This window comes from Podarcis gaigeae, assembly GCF_964106915.1.
Source record: "Podarcis gaigeae genome assembly, chromosome: 8".
NCBI classification, from domain to species: Eukaryota; Metazoa; Chordata; class Lepidosauria; order Squamata; family Lacertidae; genus Podarcis; species Podarcis gaigeae.
The window spans coordinates 17,045,450-17,061,571 of NC_139684.1; the positions used below are offsets into that span (position 1 = coordinate 17,045,450).

Consider the following 16,122-nt stretch of genomic DNA (forward strand, 5'->3'; position numbering starts at 1 on the left):
ATATAAATACATTATATCATCATCGTCATCATAAGGTCATTTTTGACTGCTCTTCAAACCTAATAAAAAGAACTACAACCCTCCCAGCTAGCAGAAAGGTGGCACCTTCAAGAAGCAAAGTTCCAGCCTTCCCTGCACCCTGAAGAGCCAATTTTCTACATCTATGAAGGTATCAGCTTTTGTGGGTTACTTTCTTTGGTCCTTTTTTTTTATTATTTGGCTTTGTATCATGCAGGAGCACATTTAAAAAAACAACAACCCCAAAAACCAGTGATCTCCCATGCAGCCAGAAATTTCTAAGAACTCTCCTTCTGCAGAATGCTGATCAACAACCCTCCCCTTTCCTGTAGTGTGAAGCCACTGACACCGACTTAAGAGCTGAATGAAAAAGTCTCATGTAGGCTGGTGGTGGCTGGGAGGAGAGGAGAAGTCAGCACATGACTTCTGCCTTTTGATCTCAGCATTTTTTAAAGAAGCAGTAAACAACAAGGCAGGAAGAGGAAAAGCAGCCACAGAAAGTCCAGCAGAAAGAAATAAAGAAAGGGGGTGGGAGTGGGGAGAGTACCTTCATCCGTTCATCAGCATTCACCTTACTGCCCTGCACCAAGTCGATATAGTAAGGCTGCTCAAGTGACCACAGAGAGATGGAGTTGGGCTAGCGTGTGGGGTTGGGGTGTGGGGAGAAAAGAGAGAGAGGTAAATATCACCACTAAAGCATAGGAGGCAACCATCAGCCAATTTAGTTAGCTAAGCTGGAAAAGCTATACACCAAGCATTGAGATATATTTAATTTCCGTTATTCTGTCCAGACTTAATTATTATTCAGATCGCTACCCCAACCCTTCCGTCAAGCTGTCACGGGATGGCTTACAGGAGGCGGTGGGGAAACTTTTGTCATCCAGGGGCCACATTCTCCTGGGCAAGTTTCTGGGGGCCACACCCCAGTGGTGGGACAGGGCCAGAGGCAAAAGTGGGTTGAGCATTAACTGTGAATTTTACTTTTGTGGAGTCAGCTGGTTTCTCTCCCCCCACCCCCCGGCCTTCCATCAAGGCAAGAAAGACACATTGTCAGAGTTCAAGAACTGACTCCAGGTATACCCAAGAGAGATGCGGGCAAGGAGGGAGGTGTGGCCTGGGAAGAGGTCTGAGGGCCACATGCTAAGGCATGGAGGGCCGCATTCAGTACCCAGGACTGAGCTTCCGCCACTCCTAGCTTACAATGATTTTCTTTAACCTAACAACTACCCTGTGAGGCAGGTCGAAGCTTTAAAACTTCCTGCAAACACTGTATCATGTCTACGAGTGAGGGTGGGAGGGAGATGTACAAAAAAAATTAAACTCAGGTACTCCAGGGCCAGTGAAAACGTCATATGGACTACAAACTTTGCACGTTCCGTTTCAAAGACTGGGGAAAACCACAGTGCCTGGACATGCCTTTCTCATTTGTTTGTTTGTTTGTTTGTTTCTTTGTTTATCACAGCTTACCTTTTTCTTGGGGACAGGAGGAGGTTTGGGGGACGCTTTTGAGGGGTGAGCGATCCCATTGGTTTGTTCTTCCCACAGAGCCATGATGGAAGTGGAGTGCACCATTGTGAGATGTGGCAGGAGGCCGCGGTGCAAACAGTCACGGATGTACTGCAGGAATGGATCAAAGGACATTAGCACATATATAACAGGAGCTCAAAACGCTAAATGTATGAGAGGAGAAAAGGAGTGCAAGGCTACAGGAATTGGGAACGGGGGCCAAGTCAGGGTGGGAGGCCCAGATTGCCGGTATGTTCTCAGAGAAAAGATATAAAAGGTAAAGGTAAAGGTACCCCTGCCCGTACGGGCCAGTCTTGACAGACTCTGGGGTTGTGCGCCCATCTCACTTAAGAGGCCAGGGGCCAGCGCTGTCCGGAGACACTTCCGGGTCACGTGGCCAGCGTGACAAAGCTGCATCTGGCGAGCCAGAGCTGCACACGGAAACGCCGTTTACCTTCCCGCTGGTAAGCGGTCCCTATTTATCTACTTGCACCCGGAGGTGCTTTCGAACTGCTAGGTTGGCAGGCGCTGGGACCGAGCAACGGGAGCGCACCCCGCCGCAGGGATTCAAACCGCCGACCTTTCAATCGGCAAGTCCTAGGCGCTGAGGCTTTAACCCACAGCGCCACCTGCATCCCCCTGAGAAAAGATATAGTAAGTATATAATCCTGAGAATGAATATATATATATATATAAATATAAATATATATATATAAAACAACCACCACATTTCTAGCCCATATGAGAAAAACACTGAATTCCAATCCACTACCCCACTCCTGAAATGACAGAATGATGGAGAATGATGGGTATGTGTGCATTGGTATCCATAGCACAGAAAGAGCTTGCACTCCTCTCTATGGTCTCCTTCCTGGTGTCCCCCAGTGAACTAAATGGTTCTCCTTGTGATCACTTTGGCATGCAATTTTTAAGCTGTGCGAAGGGCAAAGCAGCATGTACATGTCAAAATAAATTTAAAAAATAGATAGAATATAGGAATAAATCAGAGGCTTGCCTTGCTATAAAAATAAAATCAACTGGACATGTATATTTTTAAAGGCAGGCCAAGTGGGGCTGGGAAAGTTTCCTATATTAAATCCTAGAGAGCCGCTGCCAGTCTGTGTAAACTGCACTGAGCTCAATGGACTAGTGGTCTGAGTCAGTAAAAGGCAGCTTCTTCCTATGTTCCTAGGTCTTAAGGGAGGGGTTGTAGCTCAGTGATACAGCATCTGCCTTGTGTGCAAGATGTGCTCGGTTCGATCCCTGGCATTGCCAGATAGGTCTGGGAAAGTATGCAGAGTCTCTGTACACAGTACAGAGCTAAATAGACCACTGGTCTGGCCCAGTGGCTTCCCAAACAGGGTCCTCACAGAAAGCGAAAAGCCCATTCTGCTCAGGGAACTAATATCCTTTGCCTTCTCGGTCCTTTCCCAGCTAGTCAGTGAGACAAAAGGTAGGAGAGGGGAGCACACACCTGGAACTGGTACAGAGGGTAGTTCCCGTACAGATATTCACATTTCCCGTTAACCTGCAGGGCGTATTCCTCTGGGCTATTCATTCTTTGGTGCCGAAAAATTGTGGCTTGCTTCTTGACAGCATAGCTCATCAGTGTCACGGGGAATTCCTTGGGAGAGATCTGGAAGGTGAAACTTTCCTGCAGGGAAGGAAATATAAATGAGCAAAACACAGGAAGCTGCTCTCCCAGGGAGTTATGGCCTATTGCCCTGCAAAAAAAATTTAAGACTCTAGTCCTCATGGTTCTCAGTAAAATGCCAGTGACATATTAGTAGTAATATTAATAAAATTTGTATATTGCCCTTCATCCACAGATTTCAAGGTGATTCACAACATAAAATTACAATATAAAAAATACAAAATACATAATAAAAACACAGTGGTACAGTGGTTACAGACTCCACTAACGCAGAAATAGTGCTTCAGGTTAAGAACTTTGCTTCAGGATGAGAACAGAAATCGTGCTCCAGTAGCGCAGTGGCAGCAGGAGGCCCCATTAGCTAAAGTGGTGCTTTAGGTTAAGAACAGTTTCAGGTTAAGAACAGACCTCCGGAACGAATTAAGTACTTAACCCGAGGTACCACTGTAAGTACAAAATGAAACCAATAATCTTACGATTTGTCAGTATAGACAGCACTATCTACCCATATCTTATACGTTGTTTTATATTTTCTGATTTTAATTTTTATTTGCTATTGCATTTTATCATGCTAAGACACTCTGAGAGGCTTTTCTTTCTTTGTAAAGTTACTAACAAATAAGTATGATAATAATAAAACTGCCTTATGCCATTATGCAAGACAGACTCCATCTAGGTCAGTGTTATCTATGCTAATCTATAGATTCCATACAGGGAGTCTCTCCCAACCCAACCTGGAGATGCTGGGTTATTGAACCTGGGACCTTCTGCATGCAAAAGCAGGTGCCTGACCACTTATGACATAGGAAGCACATTTTCCTCACCGTTTATGCCCTGCTTCCCCCCTCTCTCTGTTTCCTCTTATGCCAAATCTTATATTGTAAGATCTTTGAGGGCAGAGATCTGTCCTCGTGCAAACTGCAAAAGCTGCATGCATTCCACATTAAATAAATATGAGTATTTTTATTTATTTTTAAGTAAAAAAAAGTTGCTAAGATTGAAAAGGCTTGCGGATTTACCCCTCCAGACTCGAATTTGACGTTGACAAAGATGTTCTTGTTGGGGACTTGGAGGGGGCTCTTTCTGCCGAGACTGCTGGACGAGGGTTCAAGTTGCACAGGAAAGCTATACTCCATCCAGGCTTTCCAGCTCAGCTGCTGCCGCCTGGTCACTCTCTCCTCACAGAACTGGTGCATTTTGGTACGGAAGTCGTTCACTTCCGGGTCGGACAAGGCATCAAACTCGTGCAGGCCTGACAATAGTAAATCCCAAGATATATTTTTAAAAAATAAAACCAATAATAATAGTTTTTTGAGTGTGGGGGGATGCCATCTGTGATGTAGAACCAGGCAACACCATCACTCTAATATAAGAATGGCATCTTTTAAATATTTTTCAACTTTAAGTTTCCAGTCCTTATGAAAGCATTTTGTGGGGGAGTGCTTAAAAATGGATGGACAGCACCCATAGAAGAGTCATAAACCGAAATGATTTTGGAATTGGAATTCTTAGAGTTCTAAGTTGTTGTTCTCGTAAATATTTTTTATTTCATTTCATAATGTATATAAAACAGAGACCAATTACAACAACAGATGAAAAATAAAAGAGGAAAACAAACTACAAAGCAGGTATGAAGAATGAGTTAATATGTTGTTTTTAAGCTTTACAGGGGTTCTGCTTCCACTGCCCTAACCCCTCTGTTTTCAGACAAATCATAGAATTGGAAAAAGGTTCAGAAAGGGGGAACCAAAACAACGGATGGGATTGAGCAACATTTGAAAGTGCTCTCACATCAGTGTCTCCTAATACTCAGTCATACAGCTCACTGGGGGGCGGGGGTCACCTTCTCTTGGCCTGAACTCCCTCACAGGGTTGTTGTGAAGATTAAATTATATACAGTGATACCTTGGGTTACAGACGCTTCAAGTTACAGACTCCTCTAACCCAGAAATAGTACTTCAGGTTAAGAACTTTGCTTCAGGATAAGAACAGAAATCGGGGGCAGGTGGCGCGGCAGCAGCAGGAGGCCCCATTAGCTAAAGTGGTACCTCAGGTTAAGAACAGTTTCAGGTTAAGAACGGACCTCCGGAACGAATTAAGTTCTTAACCTGAAGCACTATTTCTGGGTTAGCGGAGTCTGCAACCTGAAGCATATGTAACCTGAAATGTATGTAACCTGAGGTACCACTGTATAACAACAACAATAATATAATTATTACTACTATCCAGGTGACAAGAGTCCAAAACACCAGGGGCTGATGGGATTTGAATGCCCTGGCACCAGGGGCTAATGGAATTTGAATGCCATGGCACCAGGGGCTGATGGGATTTGAAGGCCCTGGCACCAGGGGCTAATGGAATTTGAATGCCCTGGCACCAGGGACTGATGGGATTTGAAGGTCCTGGCACCAGGGGCTGATGGGAGTCATTGTCCAAACCACCTGGAAGGCAGCAGGCAGAGCAAGGCTGGGTTAATCCAACCCCAGTTACCACCCCTCAAGGTTGGGCCTCACCTTTACCGATGAGGAGGCTGATCTGAGAGTTGATCAGCTTCTTAGCTCGGTCGCCTTCGCGGGCCACAAGCCGCAGGACCGGCAGGAAGGGCTGGACATCACAGAGCCTCCGCTGCTCGTCCTCCAACTCCTGCTGCTCGGCTGTCTGGTTGACACAGGTGAAGACGTAGGACTCTGGGCCGCTGAGCATGTGGAAGAGGGGCTCAAACTGAGCATGGTGCCAGACCATCTGAAACACAGGGAGAGGAGGAGGAGATGCTTTATTCTGGGATCAGAATATCTGGCCCTCTAGAGCCCACACCAACCTGCTGCCCTCAAGGGTTGTTTTGGGTTGCAACTCCCCACCAGCCACAGTCAGCACATGTTGTTGGAATCCAACAACATTTGGAGGGCAACAGATACTCTATTCCTGCTTTACAAACTTTTTTTTTAAAAGAAAAGAAATAGTTCCCGTTTCTTTGCGCTGGGTTGCATTGAACATTAGTCCTACTCAGAGGAGTTAGCATGACTAACTTAATCTCAACAGGCTTGCTCTGAATAGGACAAGCACCGGATCCAACCCTTTATTTCCATTTTTTGTTTTTTTTTTTTAAAATAAATAAATAGCAATTGTTAGGCTGCCTCTGGTGTTCACACACATAAAACGAATAATCAGCAGGTTTGATATTTATGCTAATCACAAGAAATAGAGCATTTTTTTGCACCTCTAAGGAAGGAAATGCTTTTAAAATACTAATGTGACTGAACAATTAAACAACAAGTCTCTGGCTGAAAAGAAATCTGTTCTCAGCCGTTAAAATAGATCAAATCACTTCCAGCCTCACTTCTTTCTATCATGACCACAATCTAACCTAATTAGAGCTGTCATCAAATTTTTATTTTTATTTTTTTAAAAACTTAGTCACATTTGTAGTGTATTTGTGCGTCTCTGTATAAATCAGATGCTGTGTTTCGTTGTTTGCTCTTCATTTTTGGATTGCAAAGACCTTTGGATCTGAGCCGTACGATTTGTATGGTAAAGCAGTTGGCAATTTGTACTCAGGTCCTTGGTATTCAAAGTCCACTGAAGTTAGTATTCTTTTGACATTACGGTGCTTTTTCTAGGGGGGACACAGGGTATGCATGCCCCCTAAACATTTTGTGAATCTAAGTTTGGCCTCATTGAGGGACAGTAGTTCAATATGAGTAGGAAAATGAGAGTACCCCTAAAAAAAAATTAAGAAAAAAAGCACTGTAGACACCTTATTCCCTCCCCCCTCCCTTGCTCCCATCTGCACTATACATTTAAAGCACTATGACACCACTTTAAACACTCATGGCTTCTCCAAAGAATACTGGGAGCTATAGATTGTTAAGGGGGCTGAGAGTTGGCAAGAGAGACCCCCCTATTCCCCTCACAGAGTGGCTTAACAATCTATACCCCTTTCCCAGGGAACTCTGGGAACTGTAGTTCTATGAGGGGAATGGGACCTCCTAACAAATCTCAGCACCCTTAACAAACTACAGTTCCCAGGAGTCTTTGTGGAGGAAGCCATGGCTGTTTGGAGTGGTATGATGCTGCTTCAAATGCATAGTGCAGATGAGGCCCTCGTTTGAGTTCCCCATCAACATCTGAACCTAAGATGGGAGTCCAATCAAGGCAGCTAGCCGAGTTCAAGTTTGTTCACAGGGTGAATTCTGGGGAAAGGGATGGGAAACACTTAAATGATGAACTAGGAATCCTCTGTGTTTAAAGTAAGTGTTCTACCGCTGTGACTTTCCCTTATGATATACGAAGTTGCCTTATATTGAGCCAACAGTTGAGACCCACAGATAGAAACATACTTGAAACGTGCTTCAAAAAACCCCCATAAAAATAAGGCAATGAAGAATTATACTACAGAACAACTACTTTTTACGTTGTTCGTATTCTGAAGTACATTAAAGATCACAGAATCATAGGATTGTAAGGTTGGAAGGGATCCCCAAGGGTCATCTAGTGCAACCCCCTGCAATGCAAGAATCTTTTGCCCAGCGTGGGGTTCAAACCCACAACCCTGTGATTAAGAGTCTCATGCTCTACTAGCTCATTCATCTATCTATCTATCTATCTATCTATCTATCTATCTATCTATCTGTATCACTATACATTATATACATTATAAATATATTGATATTTTTATATAATTTATATTTCTGTGGGTCTTATTCCTGGTTGTGTTTGTTACATAAGGAACATGACAACACATATTGTACATTATACCAAGTAGGACCATTTATCCGTCTAGTTCACTAGTTCACTGGCTGCTCTCTGGGGTTTCAGGTAGGAGACACTCCCAGATGCCAGGGATTGAACCTTCTATGTGCAAAGTAGATGCACTGACACTGAGCTGAAACCTTTCCCTTAAGACATAGAAAGCTGTCTTAGACTGAGTTAGACAACTGGTCCCTTGAGCTCAATATTACCCACACTGGGTGGCAGCAGTTCTCCAGGATTTCAGGCACAAGGACCTTCCCAGCCCCACTTAGAGATGCTGGTGAATTTAACCTGGGGCCTTTTACGTACTACATACTCATCCAGACTGCTCCATCCCATTACTCTACATGCACGCACACGGCAGTGTTTAAAACATCCTAGCATTTTCACTGTTGCAAAATAAATGCATTGCTTTCCATTTCTCTGGCGTGCCTTATATCATTCCTGCAATCTGCTTTGATTGTGTGTGGTTGGGTCAGAAATGCAGAGGACACAACCTTGATGGTAGAAAGTAAGGAGGAATTAAAGAACCTTTTAATGAGGGTGAAAGAGGAGAGCGCAAAATATGGTCTGAAGCTCAATATCAAAAAAACTAAGATCATGGCCACTGGGCCCATCACCTCCTGGCAAATAGAAGGGGAAGAAATGGAGGCAGTGAGAGATTTTACTTTCTTGGGCTCCATGATCACTGCAGATGGTGACAGCAGTCACGAAATTAAAAGATGCCTGCTTCTTGGGAGAAAAGCGATGACAAACCTAGACTGCATCTTAAAAAGCAGAGACATCACCTTGCTGACAAAGGTCCATATAGTTAAAGCTATGGCTTTCCCAGTAGTAAAGTATGGAAGTGAGAGCTGGACCATAAAGAAGGCTGATCGCCGAAGAATTGATACTTTTGAATTATAGTGCTGGAGGAGACTCTTCAGAGTCCCATGGACTGCAAGAAGATCAAACCTATCCATTCTGAAGGAAATCAGCCCTGAGTGCTCACTGGAAGGACAGATCGTGAAGCTGAGGCTCCAAGACTTTGGCCACCTCATGAGAAGAGAAGACTCCCTGGAAAAGACCCTGATGTTGGGAAAGATTGAGGGCACAAGGAGAAGGGGACGACAGAGGATGAGATGGTTGGACCGTGTTCTCGAAGCTACGAACGTAAGTTTGACCAAGCTGCGGGAAGCAGTGGAAGGCAGGAGTGCCTGGTGTGCTTTGGTCCATGGGGTCACGAAGAGTCGGACACGACTAAACAACAAAATTGCGTAAAACCGGTGGCACGAGGAAAGAAAGAATTCCTCTCCATTCAAACAATGCCAAGTGTTCTTTCTCCTGCACAGAACATTGTTCACGAAACATACCTTTGGACAATGCCCAGATTCTGGGAAAGAACTGCCTATGTAGTTTTGTTTGTAGGCGCTTCTGAAAACAACAGATGTATAAACATAGGAAGCCTTATGACTTCCAGAGCTTTGCGTCATGTGACAGTGGACCTTTGCTGTGGTTTTAATTTTGTTAGCTTAACCAATAATGTCGAGGGAACTTCAGGCCAGGGGGTGGGGAGCCGGCCCTCAAAGCCTCTCTTATCTGGCCCTCAGAACTCTCTCCAAACCACACCACCTCTCCTGAGGCCACACCTTCCCTGGTCCTTCTTTATTGCACTCTGAGCATCTTGCCTGCCTGGAACGTGTCCTTGGAATATGGTAAAGTTAAGCCAAATCCCCACCAAGTTGCCTTAATTTGTAAGTTGCAGTTTTGTGGCAATTTTTCACCATGGCAACATGACACATTTCATGATAACAATGCTCAATGGTGCTCCCACCCCATGAATCCTGGTGCCTCGCCATAGCTAGCCAGGCCACTGGTACCCAAAATCAGGATCATACTCCTGAATTTTTTGCCCTGTCCTGTTAACTAATTCAAATGCACTAGCTGAGGTATCACAGCAAGTTTTTGACGTAAAAGTCCTGGGGGTGAGGGAATCAAATAAACTGCTTGGATTGTTTTTTAATGACAGAGAAACAGGTAGGTAAGTAAAACTAAATGTGGGCATTTCCTGGAATAGATGAGGTCTTAGATGCACCTGCCAAGATGCAATCTTGGATCTTTTAAGAAGGGGAAGTGCAATCTCACCTCGAACAGGTCAACTGCCACTTCCTTTATTTGATAAACAGAGAGTGACTTTCTGCTCTGCCCAGGTTGCACTTCAGCTCCTGTAACAAAATGGCCGGCTGCTAAGCTCCAAGGCTAGGGAAATACAAGGATTTCTGCCTTTGATGCTGGCTGCTGGGAGGGTCTGAAAGGTGCATACAGTTCTCTGCAAGGGCCAGAAGGTGGACAGGGAACCATTCTCAAATAAGAGCACTGCATTCCCTCTTGGGCAGCTTTCCAGGGGCCGCATTCCGATGGTGGGAGGGGTCAGAAGGGAAAGTAGGTAGGGCAATGATTGCAAATTTCATCTCTGTATAGTAGACTACATACAGAGAGAGATCTGTCTCTACCCTCCATCCACGAAAGCAAGCAAGAGGCATGCTCAGAGTTCAATGACCTATCCTAGCTGGGCATAATAATAATAATACAGTGGTGCCCCGCAAGACGAATGCCTCGCAAGACGGAAAACCCGCTAGACGAAAGGGTTTTCCGTTTTGGAGGTGCTTCGCAAAACAAATTTCCTATGGGCTTGCTTCGCAAGACGAAAATGTCTTGCGAGTTCCTGCGGGTTTTTTTCCCTTTCCCCCCTCCTTTTTCCCAAGCCGCTAAGACGCTTATCAGCTGATCCGCTGATAAGCCGCTTATCAGCTGATCCGCTAAGCCGCTAAAGAGCTGATCCGCTAAGCCACTTAACAGCTGATCCGCTAAGCCACTAAGACGCTTAACAGCTGATCCGCTAAGCCGCTTATCAGCTGATCCGCTAAGCCGCTAATAGCGCTAATCCGCTAAGCCGCTAATAGGCTTGCTTCGCAAGACGAAAAAACCGCAAGATGAAGAGATTCTTTTCGTCTTGCGAGGCACCACTGTAATAATAATAATAATGATAATAATAATAATAATAATAATAATAATAATAATAATAATAATAATTGAAGTAGTACTAGTAGCAGTAGTACCCTGCCCATCTGACTAGGTGAGGAGGGAGCAGGGCAGGGCTGTTGAGAAGTGTGTCTTGGGAGAGAGTCCAGGGGGCCAAACGGAGAAGCTTGGAGGGCCACATATGGCCCTTGGGTGAATATGTTGTTAGTTCTTTTCACCAACAACATTTTAGCTTCATGGAATTTTTCCAGCCCTGGCTTGGGATGCATCAGAGAACCTCGGGACCTTGCACAATCTCTTGCTTACAGAAAACACGTGGAATGAGTTTGGCAACTCCGTTGTGATGGAGAAAGATAAAAAGAGAAAGAGCTGAGTACCTGTTTGATGGTGTTAAGACTTGCATTGCAGGAAATGGAGAGGGTCAAGTATATGCCAGTGGGTAAGAGGAAGTCGACTTGAATGCTCTGGTTCGCTTCTTTGGACCAAAATTCTACGGGGCAAGCAATCCCAGGGGGCATCCTGCTCCGGTCTCAGCTACAACCTGCCATCAAGGAGAAGCAGAGAGGACAAGTTAAACTTATGTATCTGTAAGGTCTCAAGACAGATAGATATGCGATGGTTTTCAGTTTTGCCCCCAAACAGGCTGAAACTAGCTAGGGGTTTATAAACAAAGAATTTAGCACCTGGATCATCTTTTCGTCTTTCCTGACAAGCAAGTTTGCAGTCCTTATGAGAAGGAACATAATCCTAAGGACTAGAAACTTAACCAAAAAAAAAAGAGAGCGCAAAATAATACCAAGAAGTTTGGGAGGCTGGATTTTCCACCTGATCATTAGCCGGAAATAAATGCTAATAAAAATATCACCAGGATCGTGGCAGTTGTCGGGAGATGTCCTATTTTTTCTGGACCCATAAGTAGTAAAGGGAAGTCACTGGTTGCCTAGCACACCCAAATTCAAACTACCACCTCCACCCCACCATAATTATTGGAAGGAGGTCTCCCTTTCAGTTGGAATGGGATGGATGCAATAATAGTTATGCCTCTCTGCAAGTTTCCAATGCTTAATTCTGAAAGGTAATAATATAAAGGTACCATGTCTCAAAAAGATTAGCCATCTTGCACCCTTTCCCAAGAGAGCTACTCGAGAGGCAGAGATTCAGCAGGTGAGGTTTCTTCCCAGTACAGCATCTCCATGTAAATCCTGACGGTGCCAGGTGCTGACTTTCTAACCACAATACACCTGATAAAGGACTAGGAGGCACCAGAACCTTCTGGGAAAGAGTGGGGTGTGTGTGTGTGTGTGAAGCAACATCCCACCCCACCCCAAATAATGCAGCTTGCAGGACCCTCGGGTGCCATTTGTCAGTCTTCACCACTTTTTCATGACAGCCCCTCAGAGCATATGTGCCATTTCCTCATCTGTTGCTAAGCTGGGAGCAAAAATTCCCAGAAATGCAGTCTGTGGTTCTTGCTTTTTTAAAAAAAATAAAAAGTATTATCTGTTGAGCCCTTTTGGGCATGATGCAGCCACCACAAACCACACATTCAACTTCCTAGGAAGGGAAGGAAATATAAGCATGGGGGGTGGGGGTGCTGAGTAGTGGGGCGGGGTGGGGGGGCTCAGTAGAGGAAATAGAGAAGAGGCTTCACTGACACCCTCCCTGCCCTCTGCAGCCGGGACACACACATCAAACCCCAGACATGTTTACAAGATGAGCTTTGGCATGCCAGAAGCATTTATGACTGTTGCTTGTTTTGAGTTACAGATGCATAAGCTGAGCCAGAGATGACTCGGTGGGGGTGAGCGGCCGGGGGGGACGGGACAAAAACACATTTGATGCCGCCCCAGGAGACTCCAGCTGTATTTGAAATACATTAGTGCAGGGTGAGAGGTGGGTGAGAGTTAGTAGTTCCTGCTCACATCACATCACCTGAAATGACACATTTAAGTCACATGATACTCCCCCAACAAAGAAGAATCCTGGGAACTGTTGTTTACTCCCACACAGAGCTGCAATTCCCAGCCCTTTTAGTAAATTGTGGTTCCCAGGATTCTTTGGGAACTACTTTACCCACCCCCCCAGCTACAATTCCGAGAGCCTTTAACAAACAAAGGTGGCCAGGATTCTTTGGGGGAACCGTTCTTGGGGACGGTAGCTTACATCTATGGAACTAAAATTCCCAGCACCCTTAGCAAACTGCAGTTCCCAGGATTATTTTGCGGGGTGCCATGTGCTTTCAATGTGCATTCAATGTGTTTTTAAATGTGGATGCCAACTAAGCATGACCACTGATCTATCTACGCTGAATTCGCCTGCTCTGACTGGCAGCAGATTTCCAGAGTCTCAGACAGAGAGGATTTTTCCCCTGTCACCTGTCAACAAAACAATGCTTTTATTTTTCACATTTTCTATCCCATTTTCTCAAGGCTCCCAGATGAAGTACCTGGTTCTTTTTCTCTCTTCCACCTCTACCCTGCCCATCCACTGCATTTTATAATTTTCACAACAGCCTTGTGAGGTAGGTAAGAGGCCCGAGAGACAGCCGAGCGGTAGATTTTGAACTTGGAAGTTCTCTTATCGTTCTTTCACCACTGCACTACACTTCCAAGCAGAGATGGCAGGCTGGGGAGGCTTTGCTGGACTCCAGCTCCCATCAGCCCCAACCAGCAGGGCCAGTGGTCAGAGATGGTGGGATCGCAGTCCAGCAACATTTAGAGGAAGGCAGAGTTGAGGCTGGATAACTCAGTCGGTAGCGCATGAGACTCAAACTTGGGGTCGTGGGTTCGAGCTCCATGTTGGGCGAAAGATTCCTGCACTGCAGGGGGTTGGAGTAGATGACTATTGTGCTCCTTTCCAACTCTACAATTCTATGATTCAAACTCAGGGCAGTGAAGGCAAGTGATGGAGGCAGGTCGGGGCAGTAAAGGAAGTGGCAGTCTAGTTCTGGGATGGGGAACCTGCGGCCCTCTAGGTGTAGTTGGGCTCCCAACTCCCACCAGCCAATGGTTAGAGATGCTTAGAGCAGACTGAAAACAGCTAGAGGACCACTGGTTCCTCACCCCTTTGATAAGGACTGAATTTAGGACTTCCCACATGCTCCCCAAACATGTCCATCACTCAACTCAGGTGGAACAACACTAGACGTAGGTGGAACCATGGTAAGGCAGCTTCCTATGTCCCTAACTCAGAATATTATTTATCTTAAAATTGTTACAGCTCATCTTTCCAATGCTGACTAAACATCCAAAGGCAGACAATGCCACTGAAAATATACTGCACAATGAAAATTCAAAATAGCTCTGCTTCGGAGCATGTCGTTCAAATGATTGGGGGGGGTGTCAGACGGGTGCAGAATCAGATGTTCCCTCCTGACAGTAGAGTTTGTGCCGAACACTGAGTAACAAGCAAAATGTAATGCTGTTTGGAGTCACTTGAGATTTTTTAAATAAAAAAAAACAGACCAGGTCGTTTCCAAGCAGAGTCCACAGCCATCAATAAAATCAGTCCAGACAGTGCCTGTTCTCAGTTAAGTTCCCGTTTCCCAGCACAGGCAAGATTGCCAACAACAGTTGCTGAGAAACAGGAGTTCTTGACACAGCAAGCAAATACTTCCCTTGTCCTGCCCCCCCCACCCCCCTGCAGGGAGAGATGTTTTGTTCTGGCAGCGCATGGAGCTAAAGGTCAGTGCCTGTGACGTCGTAGCTGTGACATCATGAGTCCATGGCTGCTGACCTCCCATTCCATTTCTGGAATCTTATGCCACATTCCTGCATTTTTCTCTTTGACCATCAGAGGGGGTGAATCCAGCTTACCTCCCCCCCCCCCCCCCACACACACACAACAGACCCCAGGAGCAAAGCTAGTTTACCAGCCAGCCCTGTCCATCTACAGGTCACAAAGGCAGAAATATTACTCTGCTAGCTAAGAGAGCAAATTATCATTCCCCTTGATAACGCAGTAGCCCTACACTAAGTGCTTTGTTATTACAAATCTGACTTGCCAAGCACTTACAAAGCCAGGCAAACTTGCACTCAGGATAGAAAACAACAACAACAACACATGAAACAAAAACCTCTACAGGCTGCACTGGGGGGTGGGGGGGAGATATCTGCAAAGATGAGGCATTTATTTGCCAGGGGTATTTTCAGAGCATAACAGGAAGAGGATGACATAATAAAGCTGGGAGGAGACCAATATAATGCATGTTTGTATATACTGATACATAATTCAAAGGAAAATGAAACATTTTCCAACAGCCAAACACTGCCCATGTTTCACAAGCTTTCCCCACCCCCTGTAACAAAGAGGACTTGAACCTTAGAAATGTAAGCCCTCTTATAAATAAATAAATACATACATACAGTGGTACCTCGGGTTAATTCATTCTGGAGGTCTGTTCTTAACCTGAAACTGTTCTTAACCTGAGCTCCCACTTTAGCTAATGGGGCCTCCCACTGCTGTGCGATTTCTGTTCTCGTCCTGAAGCAAAGTTCTTAACCTGAGGTACTATTTCTGGGTTAGAGGAGTCTGTAACCTGAAGCATCTGTACCCCAAGGTACCCCAAGAATACCGAATCTTGCACAGGAGTGCGGATTAGCTTTGTCAAGCTTCTCTCTATAGCAATGAGGACTAAAGTCTTATAAATGCATGCCCCTTTAAAATAAAGAAATGAGAAGATTCGCAGAATACCAGATCTTGCACCAAAATAGGGATTAGCTTCAAAGCTGAGATAAACAAACCAGTACGGACCCGAACCGTGGTGTTATTTATTTCTTGCCTGGGTTAAAACTGAATAGCATGGCATATAATACTTCTGCTCCCCGCCCCCCGCCCCCCGTAAAAATCAAAGTAAAACTATTTTCAGAACATGTCATACTTCAAAAGGTTGAGGAGAAAGAAGCAAACAGTTGGCCCCACAATGAAGATTAACAACCCCATAGCTCTTGAGCTTCAGAGAGCTCAGCATCCTTAAAAAAGTATCAAGTCTGCTCCACACAAAGACATACACACCCCGGCAGTAAGACCACTCCTCCCCTCTCCCCATAACACTAAAGCAACAATATCTACCACCCCAACTGCAAAACTGACACCCTTTATTTCAGACCTCTAAGCCCCAATTTTAACATTTTATATACCGGTACTTTGCAACAGTCCTCCAGCTTTTCAGATCA

The 16,122-nt window shown here is 45.1% G+C and overlaps 1 protein-coding gene across 3 annotated transcripts in view; it reads right to left on the reverse strand.

Annotated features, from left to right (window-relative positions):
* The window catches only part of PIK3CD (phosphatidylinositol-4,5-bisphosphate 3-kinase catalytic subunit delta), a 50,219-nt gene that overhangs the window by 24,820 nt on the left and 9,277 nt on the right, over positions 1–16,122 (reverse strand). For all 3 annotated transcript variants that reach the window (XM_083752485.1, XM_083752486.1, XM_083752487.1), the window contains 6 exons: positions 11,326–11,489; positions 5,692–5,920; positions 4,198–4,430; positions 2,999–3,178; positions 1,486–1,635; positions 566–655 (listed from right to left, as the gene is read on the reverse strand). In XM_083752485.1, coding sequence (XP_083608611.1) covers positions 566–655; positions 1,486–1,635; positions 2,999–3,178; positions 4,198–4,430; positions 5,692–5,920; positions 11,326–11,466 — 1,023 coding nt within the window. In that variant the 5' untranslated portion in view covers positions 11,467–11,489. The remainder of the gene's footprint in view (positions 1–565; positions 656–1,485; positions 1,636–2,998; positions 3,179–4,197; positions 4,431–5,691; positions 5,921–11,325; positions 11,490–16,122) is intronic.